Source organism: Notechis scutatus, chromosome 3, assembly GCF_049901735.1.
Source record: "Notechis scutatus isolate UNSWTSFEM ecotype Mainland chromosome 3, rNotScu1.2, whole genome shotgun sequence".
Taxonomy (NCBI): Eukaryota; Metazoa; Chordata; class Lepidosauria; order Squamata; family Elapidae; genus Notechis; species Notechis scutatus.
In genome coordinates this window covers 167797696-167816128 of record NC_142011.1, presented here as the reverse complement: position 1 = coordinate 167816128, position 18433 = coordinate 167797696, and the positions used below count along the sequence as shown (strand labels likewise).

General features: G+C 34.4%; 1 protein-coding gene across 1 annotated transcript in view; it reads left to right on the top strand.

Moving 5' to 3' along the window:
• PRKDC (protein kinase, DNA-activated, catalytic subunit) overlaps window positions 1–18433 on the top strand; it is a 78541-nt gene that overhangs the window by 43820 nt on the left and 16288 nt on the right. The window contains exons 52-72 of the mRNA XM_087961703.1: window positions 876–987; window positions 1418–1542; window positions 1639–1788; window positions 2254–2427; window positions 3838–3936; window positions 4312–4522; window positions 5306–5468; window positions 5791–6000; window positions 7194–7306; window positions 9422–9553; window positions 10709–10888; window positions 11267–11478; window positions 12695–12833; window positions 12917–13105; window positions 13526–13750; window positions 13978–14086; window positions 14575–14686; window positions 15135–15318; window positions 15822–15996; window positions 16124–16314; window positions 17679–17859. Coding sequence (XP_087817829.1) covers window positions 876–987; window positions 1418–1542; window positions 1639–1788; window positions 2254–2427; window positions 3838–3936; window positions 4312–4522; window positions 5306–5468; window positions 5791–6000; window positions 7194–7306; window positions 9422–9553; window positions 10709–10888; window positions 11267–11478; window positions 12695–12833; window positions 12917–13105; window positions 13526–13750; window positions 13978–14086; window positions 14575–14686; window positions 15135–15318; window positions 15822–15996; window positions 16124–16314; window positions 17679–17859 — 3386 coding nt within the window. The remainder of the gene's footprint in view (window positions 1–875; window positions 988–1417; window positions 1543–1638; window positions 1789–2253; window positions 2428–3837; window positions 3937–4311; window positions 4523–5305; window positions 5469–5790; window positions 6001–7193; window positions 7307–9421; window positions 9554–10708; window positions 10889–11266; window positions 11479–12694; window positions 12834–12916; window positions 13106–13525; window positions 13751–13977; window positions 14087–14574; window positions 14687–15134; window positions 15319–15821; window positions 15997–16123; window positions 16315–17678; window positions 17860–18433) is intronic.

Here is an 18433-nt window from a genome sequence, read left to right as displayed (position 1 = left end):
CATCATGTCTCACTCCATCCACCAATGCCACGTTGCACCACAGACTGTCCAGGAGTTGGGGGATGCTTTAGTCTAGGTGTGGGAGGAGATCCCTCAGGAGACCATCCGCCACCTCATCAGGAGCATGCCCAGGCATTGTAGGGAGGTCATACAGGCAAGTGGAGGCCACACACACTACTGAGCCTCATTTTGATTTGTTTTAAGGACATTACATCAAAGTTGGATCAGCCTGTAGTGTTTTTTTCCACTTTAATTTTGAGTGTAACTCCAAATCCAAACCTCCATGGGTTGCTAAATTTGATTTCCATTGATAATTTTTGTGTGATTTTGTTGTCAGCACATTCAACTATGTAATGAACAAAATATTTAATAAGAATATTTCATTCCTTCAGATCTAGGATGTCTTATTTTTGTGTTCCCTTTATTTTTTTGAGTGGTGTATTTTACCAGCTATTAGCAATTGTTTTCCTGAAGAATTTGATTGATTTTTTGTAATATTTCATATTTATAGACGTGTTTCAGAAATATTATGCTTGGACATGTTTCAAACATGGGAAAGAGGTCAATGGGATGTTGGGATGATTTTCAATGAATGCAAATTAACCATCTTAAATATAGAAAATTTATAATAGAATTGGGAAATGTAAAAGAGAGAGAGATATATAGCTCTGGAGCTCTTCAAACTTTATCTGAACATTTCAAGATGTAGTTGAAAGTTAAGTTTACACTTAAATTACATGTGTGCACTAAACATTTGGTAAATCATCCTGTTGCGACTAAATGTAAAATGAGTGAGAAAAGCATATGTTTTAATATATGTCGGGGGAATAAATATGCATTTGTGAGGACTAAATGATATTTCTCATTTATGTTAGATATTTCCAAGCTTTGTCTAACAACATCGCTCTGATAAGATACAAGGAAGTATATGCGGCTGCTGCTGAAGTATTGGGACTCATTCTTCAGTACATTGCTGAGAAAGAAAATGTGAGGATAACATGCTTTTTATGTTTTATTATGCTATAATTAAAAAGTTAGCTTTTTAAATCAATTTACTTTTTAATCTAGTACCTAAAATACTTTGACTTTAATGCTAGTACCTAAAATGCTTTGGTTAGTATACAGGTAGTCCTCAACTTATCACCACAATTGAGCCCAAAATTTCTGTTACTGAGTTACACAGTTGTCGATGAGTTTTGCCTAGTTTTACAATCTTTTATTATTAGATGAATCACAGCAATTGTTAGTAACAAGTTTGTAAAGTGAAATCTGGCTATCCCATAATAGCTTTTATGAAATGTTCCTAAAAGAAGAAATGAGGAGGTCAATTTCAATTAGCAGCAGTAGTTTTAATTATTTCCAAAATATGTGGCCAATATGTTAAATTTTTAACATTCACATATATTCGTTTTTTCAGACATTTGAAGGTCCAATTTATGACATGGTCATAAAACAATTAAAGCTGCATCAGAATACCAGAGATGACAAATTTATTGTATGCCTGAATCAAATCACAAAGAACTTCCCTCCTCTTGCTGATAGGTATATTAGAATTATGAATGGTATTGTACTGCTGGGATTATGAGTTTAATAGCTTGGTATAACTTCCTGTACTTTTTGTTTTTTGTTCATGGGAAGATTTATGAATTTTGTCTTCTTTCTGCTACCAAAACTTCATGGAGTAATGAAAACTCATTGCTTGGAAGTAGTCATGTGCCGTGCTCAAGAAATACCTGATATGTACTTAGAGTTGAAGAGTAAGGAATTCATCCAAGTCATGTGCCACAGGTGAGGGATAGCATGATTTGTAATTATTTATTGGTAGAATAGTCCATATTAAAATGTAACTCTGTGGCTTGTATCCGTATGATTTATATTGACTGATTGTGCCCTATGACTATCATTAAGTGTTGTATGTTATGATTCTTGATTCTTAACGAATGTATATTTTCTTTATGTATACTGAGAGTATTTACACCAAGACAAATTTCTTGTGTGTCCGATCACACTTGGCCAATAAAGTATTCTATTCTATTCTATTCTATTCTATTCTATTCTATTCTAAATGTTTTTCAACAAACTCCACTTAAGAAAATGGGAATAGCTCAAGGTGTGGGTGTTGTTGTTTTTGTCATTTTGCCTGATAATAGATGTTGGAATTATGTCCTTTGTCAGTTTCAATAGACCATTTGATACAATTCCCTATGATGAGTAACAAAGACAATAAAGGTGTTTTATTCATTTTCCCCTTAGAGACGATGAAAGGCAAACGATATGCTTAAATATTGTGTACAAGATGTTACCTAAGCTGAAACCAGCTGAAGTATTAGAGCTACTTCCTTCAGTAACGGGATTTATTTCTCATCCTTCACCATTATGTCGGGGCCGAATGTATGATGTGCTCATGTGGATCTACGATAACTACAGGTAAACACTCAAGCATTGATATTATTGTAAATACATGATCTGAAGCTATTTTAAGTTTTCCAGGATGCTAGAACTCTCTCTCTCTCTGGTCTGCAACATAATTTAATTTAATTTATTTGTACGTGCTATCTAACAAAATACCTAGGCTGTAAAATAGGCATTGATTAGAATTCTTTCTTCCAGAAAAAGAAAAACTAGAGTTGATCAGGCTCTTTTTTCCTTATTTTTATTTCCTCCTACCAAAGAAAATGGTCTCTTTCCTCCTCCCATTTTCATCTGTCTGTCTTACAGTTGGGAAAGCCGCAGAGCAAAATTCCTCAATATCTCATTTCTACATGGTTGAATTTCTATCAGTTATTTTTGCCCAAATCAGCAAGGAAAAAAAGTGTTGGAAACTGCATTGGGAAGGCCTGGGTCATACTCATTCTGCAGATCTCTCACTTCTGCCGAAATGCAGATTTGCAGCTAAAGTGGGAGAAAGCTGGAAAATGCAGTTAGATATCTCAGATGTACTGTGCATTAGACAGCTGCCTCTTTCATTCTTTTTTTTCACTTCTACAGAAAATTCAAAATAATGGGTATGTCATGTACATTCAGGCTTTGACATTTAACATTGTAAAGATGTCATCATCATCATCACATATACACTTGTGTAATAGCCATGTGCAAAACCTACTCTTTAGGAAGAAAACATTCCTGGAGAATGTGAATGAATTCATGCATATGCTTAACTGCCACTTGCCGAATTTCTGTGATCTTGGGTTTTTCAGTACTTTCATGGAAGGAGGAGGAATGGCTTAAGTAGAAAAACTTCTCAAAATGATAGGAGTATCGTCAGAAATAAGGAGTCTGAGAATTGAATAGAAAGGCCACTCAACAAATATTGGTAGAAACAGGCAAGGTATTTAATTGCAAAAAACCAGAGAACAATAGCTGGAGGAGATAACGAAGGGTTGAAGTAAAGAATATGGAGTACAGCTGAAAACAACTGGTGAGAACCTCAAAATATATCATCTCTATTAGAGATTATGTTGCGGAGTGAAGGAATGTGAGACAGAGACATTAAACAGGCAAAAGTTTTAAAACCAGATGAGGAACAAGATAAAGGCACGTGAAATAATTTGGTGTTCATCTTAAGATGAATATTCTTTTGTGAACAAAAAGCATTTCCTTTTCTTTGTTTAGCTTTAGTTTATAAGCCCCTCTAGACCAACAGAGATAGCTGAAGCTATTATTTAACAACCTTATCTAAATATAAAGTAAACCCATAAAGTGCTTTTTCCTGTTTCTTAATTATTTATTATTATTCTAAGTGGTCTCATGTAATATATTTTATCTGGTGAAAACCATCATCAATATTCTGGTGTGAGTGACTGACGTTTAGTACAGCATGCCTTTTCTTTTTATCAGTGATTCAGAAAGTCAAGCAGACGAGGAATCTTCACAGGTGCTGAAAGTGGCAAAAGAAAGTTTACTTCAAGGACTGATTGATGAAAATTCTGGACTACAGTAAGTAATGTAAATTTTATTCTGAAATCAGAATTCTCTCTTTAAAAATTGAATCGTATCGCAAAAGCGTGCATGTATACACATACATTTACAGAATAAACTCTGTAATACATTTAATTTTTAAATTGAATTGAAATATATATCTGGTTTATTCAAAACGATATAGAATTGCAATCTGAATGTCTTAATAAATTCTGAACCTTTTTAAAAAAATAAAGATTAGATTTAAGCAAAATTTTATGTCTTTAATTTGGGAATAATATAGAGGTAATCTTCACCTACCATTCATAAGGACATGTCATGCACTTTGTTCATATATTTACATATCTATGGATTATTTGAAGTTGACATTTGCATATTTATTTTCTTTTACAGATTAATTGTTAGGAATTTTTGGAGTGATGAAACTAGACTACCAACCAATACTCTTGATCGCATGTTGTCTTTACTAAGGGGTTTGTACTCTGACAAAATTGAAACTCAGTATTTGAGTTTGGCTACAAATTTTCTCCTTGAAATGACGAGCAAAAGCCCAGATTATTCTAGAAAAATGTTTGAATATCCGCTTTCAGAATGTAAATTTCAGGTGAATGTATATTATTTTGCAATGTTATAAGAGATTATTGGAGTACTTTTTAAAAACTAAAATGCTTTATTTCAGAAGTAGATAATTTTTAAAAATATTTCATAATATAGTAAATTTTATGTTGATTCTTTGTTTTAATAGGCAAAGATATTAATTTTGATGATTATATTTTAAAAAATGCAACTGCATTTCTGTTTTTACCTTTATAACTAAATTAACCGCCAGACATCAGGCTAAAAAGTACAAGAGTTTTAGTGCTACCTTAGCATGACAGCCGTCTGGGTGTCTTTGGGCCAGTCACTCTCTCTCTTTGCCCAATTCATCTTTCAAGATGGTTGTTATGAGGCAAATAGGAGTCATGTTAGTTGCCTTGAGTTACTTATCAAAATAATAAAGGTGGGAAATAAATAAAAATAGATAGACACTATCATTTTTAAAAACTGAAAATCTTAAAATCATCTTTAGGAATGAATCTCTTTTAAGTAAAAGTCAAATGGGTAGTGTTTTTTCCCCCAAGCTAATAGTTGCATTATTTGATCAAAACTGCAACCATTATCTGTTTTTCCCCCAGATACTGATCTTTGATATATTTAAAAATAAACTGAAAATATACAATATAATCATTAGAAAAATAATACAGCTTAAGCATGTGAAAATTTTAGTAATCTCTCTGATTTTAATAGGATTCTGCAGAATATATTTCCATAGGATTATAATGTTTGTGTTGACATCAGAATGATGATATCAAGATGGCTTCAAGTATTTCATATATTTGTTCTCCAGGATTTTGTAATTGATTCCAATTGGCGGTATCGAAGCACTATTCTTACGCCGATGTTTGTGGGGACTCAGGCTTCCCAAAGTGCCATTACACAGGAAGGATATTTGGGTGGCCAGCTAAGAGCTACTCAGCAACAATTTGAATTTACTCCCACCCAGAATATCAGTAAGTATCTTACACCTTTACTGTAAAGCATTAGCATATCATAATGAAATTGTTGAACCAGAAAGGACATATGATTATGATTATGTTTTTGCTGCATTAAAGAATAATTCAGTGCAGAATTATATGTTTCTGGATACATGTTTCTTTCATATACGTCTTTGCACTTCAAATATTACACTTGCATTTCAGTTTTTCTATCAAAAACTGATACTTTGTTGTCATTCTTTAGTATGTAATAGGACAATGTAAAGGAAAATATTTGCTGGAGAGAAGCAACTTGCTTTTACATACCTTGAACTGAGCTCTTGTGCTCTTTTTACAGGTGGAAGAAGCTCTTTCAACTGGCTAATAGGAAATAGTGTTGACACCTTTACAAACTCTACGGTTCCTTCCTCTTCTGAGTCAGTTTCCATGTTGCTCATTAACAAGCGAACAGACAGATCTTACAAAACTGCATTCAAGCCATTAAGTCCTAATTTTGGGAAAAAACGACAAGGTTTGCCAGGAGATGAAGTAGACAGTAAAAGTAAAGGTATTTGTTGCTGTTACCCTAGTTCTTTTTGTCCTTTCAATATGGTTCTCAAATCAGGTCCCCCCTGTGGCAAAACCAGGGTTTATTTGGATAACAGTAGCACAATTTGTTTGAGATTTATACTGGGAATAAACATCTTCTAGGCCACCACAAATACTAAATCTTCAAATTCTAATACTGAGGTTTGTATTTTTATTAACATTACTATGTCTTCTATCTGTTCTTTGTAAATCAACAATACAAGTCATAATTTTGCCTGAATTTGCATGCCCCTTTTCCAAACATCAGCACTTTAAATTCTATTTTGTAGAATGCACAAAAAACCCCATTGAGTACATACTGATATGAAGGATACTAGTGAAATGACATTTAGTGTAATACATGGTTTGAAGAGATTTTAGTAGACATGTCTTCATAAAGATCTATGCCCTGAATCCAATTATTTATGCCATGAAATTGCTGGCAGCTATGTTGGTATCTATAGTTGTTTGCTTCCAATAGCCAAACTTCTTTCAGAGATATAAATACATGGGGGAAATTTCATCAAAACAGAATTCTACTTTGGAAATCTGAATGGGTTTCTAAAATTATGTAAAAAAATTGCTGAGAAATAATCGAGTTTTAACTTTAAATGTGGAAACAGGTGCATCCATTGTAGAATTTTTTTAGCAAGATATCTTAAAAAGTTTGCAGAACAAATATTTTCAGCCATTTATCATTCCCTCTCTTCTTCTCTCCCTTATTAGAAATGGGAGAGAGGAGTATGCTTCCAAACAGGAATGTTTATGAAATCAGCATACCGTTACTAAGTAGTTCCTAATCAGAAGCACTGCTTGCTTATATGAACACCTTCATGGACTCAATTGAGATTAGCGGATAAGCGACAATAGTTATTATAGCCTTGCAGGAACTATTGCATGGGACTGTAACAGTGGGAAGGAAATGGTAATTTAAGCAATTCATTATCAAATTATGTTTTTTTTAAAGGAATCACAAAATAAAACCTGACTTAAAGCAGGACAATAAGATTGTTCTTAAAGGTATTCCAATTCTGTCCCTGGCCTATTATAAATCTTAAGTCATACAATTTGAGAAATTCTCAGTTCCAGGATTTGGCTAACAAGATTGAATATGTAATTTCTTAAATAGTTTTACTGTGTAGATTTAAAAGAGTTTATTTCTACATGCATTAGATACAGATGAACACACAGAAATTCTTAGACTACGGAGACGCTTCTTAAAAGATAAAGAAAAGCTCAGTTTGATCTATGCAAGAAAGGGTGTTGCTGAACAGAAAAAAGAAAAGGTTAGTTTTCCATGTATAATTTTCCAAATATGCCTGACTGGTACATGGAATTGATGGGTTGATAGTAGATTATGAAAGGTTAAGTTTTAATTATAATACAATTGTTCTTTAGAATGGTTTAAGATATGTGGACTACAATTCCTAAAACTCCCTAGCCAACATGCTGGTTGGGAAATTCTGAGAGTTGAAGTCCACACATCTTAAAGTTGTCAGGTTTGAAAAACACTGAACTAGAAGATTTCATGAAGAGCAAGCAGGTCTGATGTATTCCTTATGGATTTACTGATAACAGTAGGGATGAACAATTTCAAGAGACTGAAATTCTCTTCAATCTCATTCTCAAAGGAATCCAGTCCAGGTCAGTGGAGGAGCCATAAAATGTGTACTGTATCTAGCAGTCCCAGAAGTATTTTAATTAAGCTACCTTTTCCTGGCTTGGTTTAAAGGGTTTGCCTCTTCCCTTTATAAAGTTAGAAGATGACTGTGGAAATTTATGAGTGTCTAGTTTCCTCTTTCTGATCTGGAAATAAACATTTTAATTGAGAGGAAAACATCTATTATTTAGTAATAAAACCAAACTAATGCAAGTGTGAATGATTAATGTTACTTTGAGAGCGGCAAGTCCAATCAGATCACATCTTTATTATGGTTATAGACTAGCATTAGCTGTGCCACACAGTGGTTAGAGTGCAGTACTGCAGGCTACTTCTGCTGACTGCCAGCTGCCCTGAAATTTGGCAGTTTGAATCTCACCAGGCTCAAGGTTGACTCAGCCTTCCATCTTTCCGAGGTTGGTAAAATGAGGTCCTAGATTGTTGGGGGCAAATATGCTGATTCTGTAAACCACTTAGAGAGAGCGGTAAAAGCACTGTGAAGCAGTATATAAGTCTTAAGTGCTATTGCTATTAGGTGGGTGGGTACAGTCATTAAAAAAAGCATAGAGTAAAAATAATTTTTAAAGTATGAAAAGATAAAGTATAAAAACAAAGTATATATAAAAAACTGGCATCTAAAAGAAGCATTACCGTATTTGCCGGGCGTATAAGACGACTGGGCGTATAAGACGACCCCTAACATTTCCACTCAAAATATAGAGTTTGTTATATACTCGCCGTATAAGACTACCCCTCTTCCACACACCTTCCACTTTTTGCACTTTTTTTTTTTTTTACGCACTTTTCTGCTTTGGACAATTTTGAAATGAGCTAATCCAATTTTGAACCAAGAATATGCAAATAGCTATGGAGTTTAGAAATGAGTTTTAAAAATATTTTTCATTGCTTACCATTAAGCGTAAAATATGTTGTAAATAAAATGAGAACACAGGAAACGTTTCTTCTCAATACAGCTGATCTCTCTCTCACACACACACACACACACACCAAAAACCCAGACACTGAAAAGGCTGCCAAGGAACAGTATATTCAATGCCTTCTCTTTAATCAAGAAACAAGGAATTCCTTAGAATCTTTTTTTTCCCCAAGTGGCCCTCTTTAAAAAAAAATGGAGGTAACACTTTCATTCAAAAAGTCTTCCAGTATCTGGAGTCGCTCACTCCTCCCCACACCGCTAAGGAAGGAAGAGGGGAAAGGTTGCGCAGCGCGTGGCGAGTGACACCCGCCACACACACACACACACACACACACACCGCCCCCCAGCCTCCCTCCCGGCTGCAACTCAAGCTCAAGTAGGAGTCGGACCCCGGCGTATAAGACGACCCCCACTTGGAGGCATGTTTTTCAGGGCAAAAAGTCGTCTTATACGCCGGCAAATACGGTAGATTGGTTGTAAGAAAGAATAAAAGATCAGCATGTGGAAGACTCTATCAAGTTGCCCAGAACTCTAAAATAGCAAGCTAGGTGCTCCTTAAATTTAGCTTATAACACAGGTCATCCTCTCTTGAATTTTGAGTGCTGCTGCTTGAAAATCATCACTTATAGTTAATGGGACAAAGCAAGAAAAAAGATAAGTCAGTAGTTGAGTATGTAGCTCCACTTTTCTGCAGCTCGCCTTTAGTCAGAGGACAGCATACAGAGACCTTTAGGAATTTGAAGGGCTGGTCTTATGGGAGGTGCAATTTTTTGCTACTTGTGACAAAATGATAACTTGTTGCAGGAAATAAAAACCCAGCTGAAGATAAAGCATGATGCTCAGATCACTTTGTACAGGAAATACAGACAAGGGGATCTCCCTGACATCCAGATTGAATATAGCAGTCTTATTACTCCCCTGCAGGCTGTGGCACAGGTAGGCTATTTTATCAAGGGTTTTTAATAACTCTGAGCTAAACAATTTTAGTAAATGCAATTTAAGAACAATATGCTAACAGTTTAAATTGGATAATGGATATCATTTAATATGAAGAGTTTAATTCCAGGTTTTTTTAGCTGATTGCATCTAGAAAAATAAAGGGTTGTTTTCTCACCATAAATCAAATGACCCTGAAACAAGCCTGAAAATGGGGCATTTCAAATTTAAAATATGGTATAACATATGAGGCCTTTTCAACTGCTCAGTGTTACTTAACACAACCAGAAGTGTGTTCTTCTTACATGCTTCAGAGGCTGGACTGTTCAAATAATTTCATGCTTGTTTAAGCGTGGAGGATCCTTACAGTTCCAGTCTTGCCAACTTCCAGAAACCAGGCATTCAGAGTTCCTGCCCTGTGACAGTTTTGTCAAGCTTACCCAAACACTGTTTTTTATGATGGTTTATTTGATCTTGCCAAAAACAACTTCCGTCTTACATGTCCCCTTTGCCCCAAATATAATGGCCACAAAGACAAGAATAGCGGAAATAGTGGAAAGGCCTGAAGTCCTAACTCTTTTAAATCCTCCTCCTCATAGGATTCATGGATTCTGAAGATGGTTAAACCTCAGGTCTTTCGCGGAGAGGTAGAAAATGATGCTCTTGTTTGCTCTGTTAAGCAGTTCTGTGGGAGTCATATTTTCACCCATGGAGATTGGCCTATTAACATAAAAAACAGCAAATACATATTTATTTAGATCACTTAATTCATTTGGTTCTTTCACTTTCAGATTTTTCACAGGCAATCATAATCTCTAGTTTAGACTGCAGAAACAATACGTTTTGTGTAACTTGTAATGCATTCTTATTCATTTGTGTTTCACAAGTTTCATTGCAATTTGCTTCAGTGTCACCTTTTAAAACATACCTTTTACAAGAACTCACAAATTGTTTATTGTGATTCCATAAAACCTATTAGTTATTGTCTAATATTTCCTACAAAATTTTAAAATGTGTAATTTAGGTTATAATATGGAAATTCATCCAATTTGAAACAGTACATTACCTACGCTAGTAGCATATTGTTTACATTGTAATAATACTTTTGCAGAATATTGTAACCAGTCATATCATTTATATGTCTGCAATTTACAGAAAGATCCCACACTGGCTAAACAACTCTTCAGCAGCTTGTTTAGTGGAATTCTGGAACAAATGAAAAAATCCAAGCCTCTGGCTGAAAGAAATAATATCATCCAGCAACTGTTACATGACTTCAATCACTTTTTAACCACAAGTGTGTTGTATTTCCCACCATTCATAGCTTGCATCCTGGTATGACATTCAATATTATATTTGTGAATTTAATTTTTTATACTTATGGGTAGTATGAATGAAGACAGCTAAAAATGAAGGTGGCACATTCTACCAGCAATAGAGCCTGCCTAGCATTCTTTCCAGCTCTCTCATTCTCTCTCTGAAGAAACAGGCACCCCTATTGCATTATTAACTTAGTAGATGCATTCTAGCCATTGTAAATGTCACGTCATTCTTCAGGGAAGTAGTAGAAAACTAGGGAAGCACAAAACAGAAGTAAAAGACGTTAGATCTCTTTCTAAAAACTTCAGTATTTAATAATGATGACTGTAACTCAATATTACTCTGTTCTCAGAATGCAATCAATTTCATTAATTGTTTTTTTGTTAATAATAGGAGATGACTTACCTGCACGAAGAGCTGCTAGACCTCAATTATTACAGTGTAAGTACTAGCTGTTTAGCAAGTTTACAGCAACCAATGGGCATCCTTCTTCTTGAACAAGCTTTGGTTCACCTTTTTCCTGTGGAGCAGCAGCCTCCCTCCAAAAGAATGCGTGGAAAGACAGAACTTTCACCTGATGTGACCAGGTGGATTGAACTTGCTAGGTAAGGTTTCCTTCTTTGAGAAAGAAAATGTTTGTAGATTTTTCTCTTAAGTAGGGCATACGTTTAGGATTGGGTAAAATTTTATATTGAAATGAATGAAATTAATATAATGGTGATAACTTTGGCTGTATATTGTCAGAATTTGGACCGCCTTTCACTGTTGAATTTACAATTTCTGTCTCTGATTTTAATTAAGTGATAAAGAATCTCTATACAGTTAGCCATTTATAAAACATACCTTGAATTATCCAGTATTGAGTAAGAAGTGGCACTGTATTAGAAGCCTTACTGCAAAAAACAGACTTTGAAATACAGTACAAAAATGCTAAGCTTTTTACTAACTACTACAAAGAAAAAATTAAAGATATGGAGAATCTGTACTAAAGATGTGACTAAAAGCTTTAGAATGTTATTTCATGGAACTCAAGATCAGAAATTCATGGACATCAAATACAATAGGCAAAGACAGTGCAACCATGGCTGTATCCAATTTGTGATTGGCTCAAAAGGATTCAGTGGTCCTTAGTATGAAACTTTATTTGGACATACCAAGCAACACAGTTATTCAGTTTGGAGAACCTACCTAGTTGCAAATTATTAAAACATCTTCTGCCCAGGGTACCTAGCTTTAGTTAAAAGTTTAGCAACTTTTGGGCTTGACTAAAACTGAGATTAAAGGAAAAGATAAATAGTTTAAATCTCTTGAATGAGGGGAAGATCCAAATGAGCCTACTGGCTACTTGAATTAGAATTGATTGACAGAGAGTCACACAATTCATGCATTTAAGAAATGATAATTGTTTAGGAAATAGAAGAAAATTGAAAAAGCATGTATGGTAAGGGTGATTTTAGACTTGATTGTATTTGTAATAAACTGGCTATTATGAAGTTATATAATTGGGTGGAGATTATAAATTGAAGTCAGGCACTGATATGCATATATTTGCAATTTAGTTCAGAACAGCTTTTCCCGTGCTAGCTATCACTTGATCTTGGCAATCATCAAACTTTTATTTTCTCAAACCAAAAAGGATTTGCTAACTGAGGTGACAAACTGATGATGATGGTAGTATGTATTATGTGAGCAGTATGAATACAGAAAATTTTGTATCCTGAGCTATGAAATTTGCCCTTATCTGTGTCTTAGCTTAGCCTCATTGATTTCAGGAATGAATCATTTTAGTAATTTGAAGTTTCCCCTCCCAAATGTGTCTAGGCTTTACCGATCTGTTGGAGATTATGATGTTCTCCGGGGTATTTTTAGTGGAAAGATTGGAACAAAGGAAATTACCCACAATGCTTTGTTAGCTGAAGCAAAAAGTGATTATGCTGAAGCAGCTAAGCTATATGATAAGGTACGATTATGTTTACAAAGTACAACATTTTCAAGGACATCTCTGGATTAATTGCTAAACTTCAACTTTCTTTGCTTCGGTAGGCACTCTCTATACAAGACTGGCCTGATGATGAGCCAACTGAAGCAGAAAAGGATTTCTGGAAAATTGCATCTCTTGAATGCTACAATCATTTGACAGAATGGAAATCTCTGGAATATTGCTTGACTGTGAACATTGATAATGGGCAACCAGCAGATCTAAATAAAATATGGAGCGATCCATTCTACCAGGTTTTCAGAAAAAATATATAGAGAGATATATAGATATTTATGAGTCAAACTGGTGGCCCCAGACCAGATGCATCATGCCTAGGCCACGCCCACCCCAGCTCTGTGAATGGGGAAAATGTCGCAGAACGTCATGTGATGGCAATGTGACATAGCTAGTTTGACACCTGTGATCTAAGGGAAAGGGTTTAATTGTGCCATTGACCTTTCCTCTAGGAATTGCTTTGCATAGTACATTAAAATATGTACAATACTGTGGTTTAACCTTTGGGGGGGGGGGAGTTCTCAGTTTCAATATTAAACTTATGTGGGAGAATCTGTATTTAAAAATATATAATTTTATAGAGCTTACAATTTAGTATACCATGCTACTGTATGTTTTTATCACTCAAAAACATAATTTTAATTTTATTACTATTTTAGGAGGCCTATTTACCCTATGTAATTCGCAGCAAGTTGAAACTTCTTTTCCATGGTAGCAGTGACCAGTCTTTATTGACATTTATTGATGAGGCTATGAAAGCAGAAGAGAAGAAAGCTCTAATAGAAATGTATTATAGCCAAGAGTTGAGTCTTCTCTACATTTTACAGGATGATTTTGACAGAGCCAGATATTATGTCAAAAATGCCATGCAAGTGTTCATGCAGGTAATTCAAAATGAATACAATATCAAAGTAATTGTATTAACTACTCTGAAGTATTATGTCATTCAGAGATTCTGTGTATGGATCTACCATATTCAGCAGTATTAATAATGGAATAAATGGGTTCATAATATTTTTTTGTTAGGATAAGATGTTTATATCAGAGAAACCCAAGAAAATCCACTGATTATCAGATAGAAATTAAAAATGAAATGCTTTTTCTCCCACAGAACTACTCCAATATTGATTCACTATTGTTCAATAGCCGTATGATCAAACTGCAGTCAGTTCAGGCTTTAACTGAAATACAAGACTTCATCAATTTTATGAGTAAAGAAAGTAAGTCTCCCAAAAAAAAAAAAAAAAAGTACAGTGCTGTTGTTATGTAGTAAGTATATTGTTTTACTAAAATAATAGCTAACATAGTCTTGGATATCACTGGTGGATACCATTTTGAGTTTTGGGGTTTTATGACATTACTGTTTATAATTATTGTTTGAATTAGTTGGTTCAAATTCATCAGAGCATATAAAAATTTGCCTTGTATTTTTAATACAAGGAGTATTAAAAAAGAGACAATGAAACTGATGTTTCTAAAACAAATGTATTGGAAATGTATTTGGTTCAAATAACATGTTTCATTTGGCTTCAGCTTAATGTGCCACTGTGGTTTGTAAATTATGTTTTATTGATTAGTCTGATGAACACAGTCATATGGCTACAGAGCCAGAAAGTCTCTGTGATGGTTTATTTAGTTTAAAATGTGATTCTTCACTTGCTGACAGTTTTAAATATTTTATGGGTTTTTTTCAATAATTGCCTTTTAGGTAGTTTAACTTTTCAGGCTTCTCTTAAGAGATTGCTCAATATTTGGACAAGCAGATACCCTGATACCAAAATGGATCCTATGAACGTTTGGGATGATATAATTACAAATAGGTAAAAAAACAATCTGATTCCATTATTAGTGTTTATATACAATTGTACGTTCAAGAATATCCCCAGTAAAATCTCTTTTCCAAGAACATTCTTAGTTTCTTAAGATCTATCCGCCTGGGAGAAAAATGGGGCCACTTAGTAACAACTTGAGGATTTGTGCAGATTTGTGAGACTTCCTAAATAAAAACATCTACCCTTGTAAATGTTAAAATACCTTTTGTTATGAGTTTCAAAAATATATACCTGTGTACACCTATAAGCCTGTGTATTGATTCCTGCTCTCAACTGCTCAGTTTTACTGCTGAAAACTGGCTGGGGAGGGTCATTAGAGCTCTAATAAAATCATTAGTATTTCATTGTTATACCATTTCCCACTTTATGAGGCAAAACAAAAATATATTTTTAGATAGTTGGATGGGTTCTCAATTTTTTCTTAATTTTTGTGCAGATGCTTTTTCCTTGACAAAATTCAGGAGAAATTTTCTAGCACCCACCTAGATGATAGCATGGAATTAGATGGAGATGCTACTTTCAGCATGGAAATAGACAATGAGAACCAAGATACACATACAATGATTAAAAACTGCAAGTTTGCTATGAAAATGAAGATGATAGAGTGTGCTAGGAAACAGGTATCTATGACTTATCCTTTATGAGAACAGAATGAGGTGAAGTATAACTAAATAATATAACCTTTCATCAAAATATATTGTGCCAGTTTTGAGAGATTCAGTCATATTAATTCCTTTAATATATTATTTAGAATGGCAGTGCTGTGCGTGCCTACCATTATGCCAAGATTTGTTTTAGCCACAGTTTATTGAACTGAGACACATTCATAGGTACTAAATGAGCAAAATAATTGGCTTATTTGATCTTTTGATTTAAAAATATTTTAAAACACATGGTTACTCAAAAAAAAACCTTACTAACACTCTGGAATTCCTGTAAAATAATAATAATAATAATAATAATAATAATAATAATAATAATAATAATAATAATAATAATAATAGTAGTAGTAGTAATAGTAATAATAATATAATTTTCATATGTTGAACTCAAGAGATTTGCCCTTCTTCCATATTTTTATGGTAATCTCTTCATTCTTTTCTTCTGTTGGATTGCAAAGTAGAACAGTTTCTCAGTAGCCTTAAAGCTTCTGAAGGATTTGCATGGAGATTCTAAGACCTGTGAAGATTGGCGAGTGAAATGGAACCACAGCTATTGTTGTTTCAGCCATAGTCGCAGCCGAAGTCAAAGTAATGCTGAACAAATTCTTACAGTACTCAAAACTGTCTCTCTACTGGGTAAGTGCTTTGTGTAGGTTTTCCAACACTACATAAGAACATCGTGATGTTAACTTTAGGAAAAGATTCTTGGTTGTATTTTCTAGGCATGCAGTATTAACTGATTTTATAATTTTTTTGTCAATAGATGAGATTAAACTGAGCAGCGTGAGCAATAATGCTATTACTTTCCGTAACCAAAACCTCCTCTTGGGAACCACTTTTCATATAATGGCCAATGCTCTTTCCAAGGAACGAAGTTGCCTTAACCAAATTGGAGAAGAAAAAGCTGGAAAAGTCTTTATGCTTTCAGAAGAAAGATCTGATAATGTTGAAAAAGTAAGATGCCATTTCCTAAAATATGAATGACTAATTAGAAAAATGAAGGTAGAATTTGAATTTATTTTTTTAACCTGGTCAGAAATGTGTGATATAAAAGCAAAACACTGCAGCAAGTTCAACAGATATTATTGTTCTCATGGACTCTGTGATATTTGAAGCAGAACCAAGCTCCCTTAATAAAGAAGCATGGTGAACTTTATTGAATTTGTCTATTTTTAACTCCTTTCGTTCTCAATGATTTATTTTACATTTATTTATGTGTATATTGATTTAGTAGATTTATATGGCTGCCCATTTCAAATATATGGTTCTGAGCACCTAACAATATAAAAATTAACAAAAATATGCCCCCCCCCCCCAAAAAAAACCACAGCAGCACGCCCCCAAATTACAAAAGCAATAATCAGTCACTCAGCAAAACCAAGAAATGGGCTCTGTCATAGATTAGGTCATCAAGTTTGAGCACAGAGCCAAGTTTTCAACAGGGATGAGGCCAGAGGGCAGGCGTCACAATGGAAAAAGCTGACCACCTGAGCTTTGCCAGCTGATGCTCCTTAGCAAGATGGGAATGGAGCATTCCTGTCTGCCCCCTCCGCCCTGCCCCCCCCCCCCGGGTTAGACTGGTTGGGATAGTATAAACCACATTTTCCAGTGGATCCTTGTTGAAGATAAGAGAGAAGAGAAGGGTGTTGACATAGTTTGGGATAGAAGTTTCCTTTAGATCTCAGAGAGCATGGATATGAGAATGATTTTGGATCTGGAGTAATTAAATATATTCCTGAAGTATAAGCATATCATAAACAATAGTGGCCATAACAAAAGGATTAATTTTAACTCCAGTGATTTCTTGCAGATGTATTTGTACATTCTGATCAGTGATAATATTCCACCTAGATTCTTCGAGTAATATTTTTCTCTTACATGACCACAAGCATTTCTAATACAAATTATTACACCCACCTCCACCCCCTAGCAAGAGCTTATGATTGTGCCTTTCTCCTTTCCATTTCCAAAGAAAAGTCAAAATAGGGCCTGACAAAAAGTCCCTCTAGTCAGAAGTTAAGAAATGGAAAAGGTGTGGCATTCTTAAGAGAAGAAGAATGGTTAAATAAATACTCATATTTGAAGTCAATAAATCTATTTCATCAAGTCTTTCTACCATCTTGCTTCCATTGTTTCCATTTTTTAATCTATGAATGTTGGATATTTTCTTCCCACCTGTGTCTCTTAGTTTTATCTCTTAGTGTTGAATGAAAACCATTTCATTACCCACATAAGAAATCACACATAAACGTTATGATTTTATATTCTTTTTTTATTGTTTCCTACTGTGGTCACAGGTTTCTCATATTTAATTTCAGGTGATAGCAGGGCTGAACAAGAGAGCTTTTCTGTGCTTTAGTGGAGCTGTGAAAAAAGCTGAAGAAGAGGTACAGTCCATGTCATTTGACCACATAGACATAAGTGGAATTATTGATGCTTATATGACATTGGCTAATTTCTGTGACAGTCATCTCCGCAAAGAAGAACAAAATTCAGCAGGTAAGTTAAAGGATGAGTTCATTATTTCAGTTCTGTAGCAAATGCCAGAAAAAATTCAGACTGATACATGTCATTTTTGACATTGTCTCCTTTAGTTGATCATGTGTAGTTCTAGTGTTTGCAACATAAGGCCAGTCATGTTCTAATCTTTATTTTGCTTTGGTAAATACCAGTTCTGACCATTCTAATAATACATTCCTGCTATTTTTTCCTGCTATCTAAATTTTACTGTTTTGGTGCAGTATAAAAATGTCACTTGATCTGTAATTTTTTTAAAAACAAGAAAATATATGTTACTTCACCTATACTTACATTTATTAATTTTGAATGCCCCAATAATGCTATATATATATGTATGTATGTATGTATGTATGTATGTATGGTGTTCAGGTTTGTTCAGGTATTTTCCCACATCGTTATAGTTGTGCTTTTAAAGTTGTCGCAATGTTTCGGCAGAATCTCATCTGCCATCATCAGGCTTCTGTATTGTGTTCGTCTGTGAGTCAGACTTTCACACCCATTTCTGTTTTAAATTTGGTGCTAGCCTACTGCTGTGCCAGAATGGTTTTTTCTT